The 1,314-nt window shown below is 46.7% G+C and overlaps 1 protein-coding gene across 1 annotated transcript in view; it reads right to left on the bottom strand.

Annotated features, from left to right (window-relative positions):
• The window catches only part of LOC105502140 (liver carboxylesterase 1-like), a gene marked incomplete at both ends in the record, with an annotated part of 64,082 nt that overhangs the window by 46,828 nt on the left and 15,940 nt on the right, over positions 1-1,314 (bottom strand). Inside the window, one exon of the mRNA XM_011928515.1 lies at positions 1-84. Within this exon, the coding sequence (XP_011783905.1) occupies positions 1-84 (84 nt within the window). The remainder of the gene's footprint in view (positions 85-1,314) is intronic.

Genomic DNA, 1,314 nt, shown 5'->3' on the forward strand with positions numbered 1-1,314 from the left:
GAGCTCCTCTTCTGTCTTCTGTCGCAGGCAGTGAACCATGACAGCTGAGGTGGTGGTTTGACACCCAGCAGCGATCGCAATTTGCTGCAAAGATCACAGGCAACAGCAGAGTTCAAGAGCTATTTCCCTTCCCTCCACCAAAGTGGAAAGTGGCGTAGTATCCCAAGCCCAAGTTGTGCAAGTGGCAGGGGGCAGCAGAAGATACTGTAGACCCGCGGGTGTGGGTTCCAGATCCCACAGAGCATTGCCTCTGTTACTTATCTCAATTGTAACATGGGTCAATTATGTAATCTCTCATCTCTGCTACCTTATCTCCATTGCAATGGACATAATGATCTCAAGCTGAATGTGTCAAGAAAGGCGAGGTGGAGCTGGGGTAGAGAGCATGGAATCCTGAACTTCCTTGTCTGCTTTCAAATCCTGGCTGCTCCACTTACCAGCCATTAGGCCACAGGCAGTCCACCTGATTTCTTTGGGCCTTGGTTTCTCCACCCATGGATGGGAATAATGACTGCACCTACCTCATGAGTTAATACATGTGGGAGAGTGCCATGTCTCCCACACAATAAACACGTGCGGAGTTGCAGGAGGCCTAGGTAAGACGATTCACACAGAGGCACTTCAGAAGGTAGCGAATGTGCTTTAAAGGTGGGTTCTAAAGAAAAACAGGATGTCTTCCCTTGTAAGACATAGGCGGGGTTTCTCAGCTGAGTGAGGCGTCTGTGGCACAGCCAGGAGTTTCCTGCACATTTGTGTACTAGAGTCGCAAGTAGTAATCAAGCAGGACTCTTTAGGGCACAGGTTGGCAGTGTGCCCATCAAGGCCAAATAGTAAATATTTGAGGCTTTGTGGGCCACATGGTCTGTGCTGCAACTTCAGCACTGCTGTTGACATGAAACGCAGCCATAGACATGAGGTAAATGAACGGGTGTCACTGTGTTCAAAGAAAACTTCCTTTCTGGACACTGAAACGTGAATTTCATGTAATTTTATGGTTCATGAAATATTATTCTTCTTTTGATTCCTTTCAATCATCAAAAAATTTTAAAAAGCCAATCTTAATTCAAGGGCCATGCAGGCATAGATCCAGATGTGGCCATGAGCGATGGTCTGTTCACCTTTGTCCTAAGTCAAGCCACAGAGCAACACCAATTAGTGCATCAAGAACTCTTTCAATCTTTAAAAATACGTAAAAAATATAAAAATTTAAAAAGCCCTCCTGAGGGAGAGGCTCCCTCTTGCCTGCCTGTCCTGGGGATTGGGGTCAGTCTGCCCAGCACACTCTGGTTTCCTTCTTTTCTAAGAGTCCAGGGA

Source organism: Colobus angolensis, unplaced genomic scaffold (assembly GCF_000951035.1).
Source record: "Colobus angolensis palliatus isolate OR3802 unplaced genomic scaffold, Cang.pa_1.0 Scaffold770, whole genome shotgun sequence".
NCBI classification, from domain to species: domain Eukaryota; kingdom Metazoa; phylum Chordata; class Mammalia; order Primates; family Cercopithecidae; genus Colobus; species Colobus angolensis.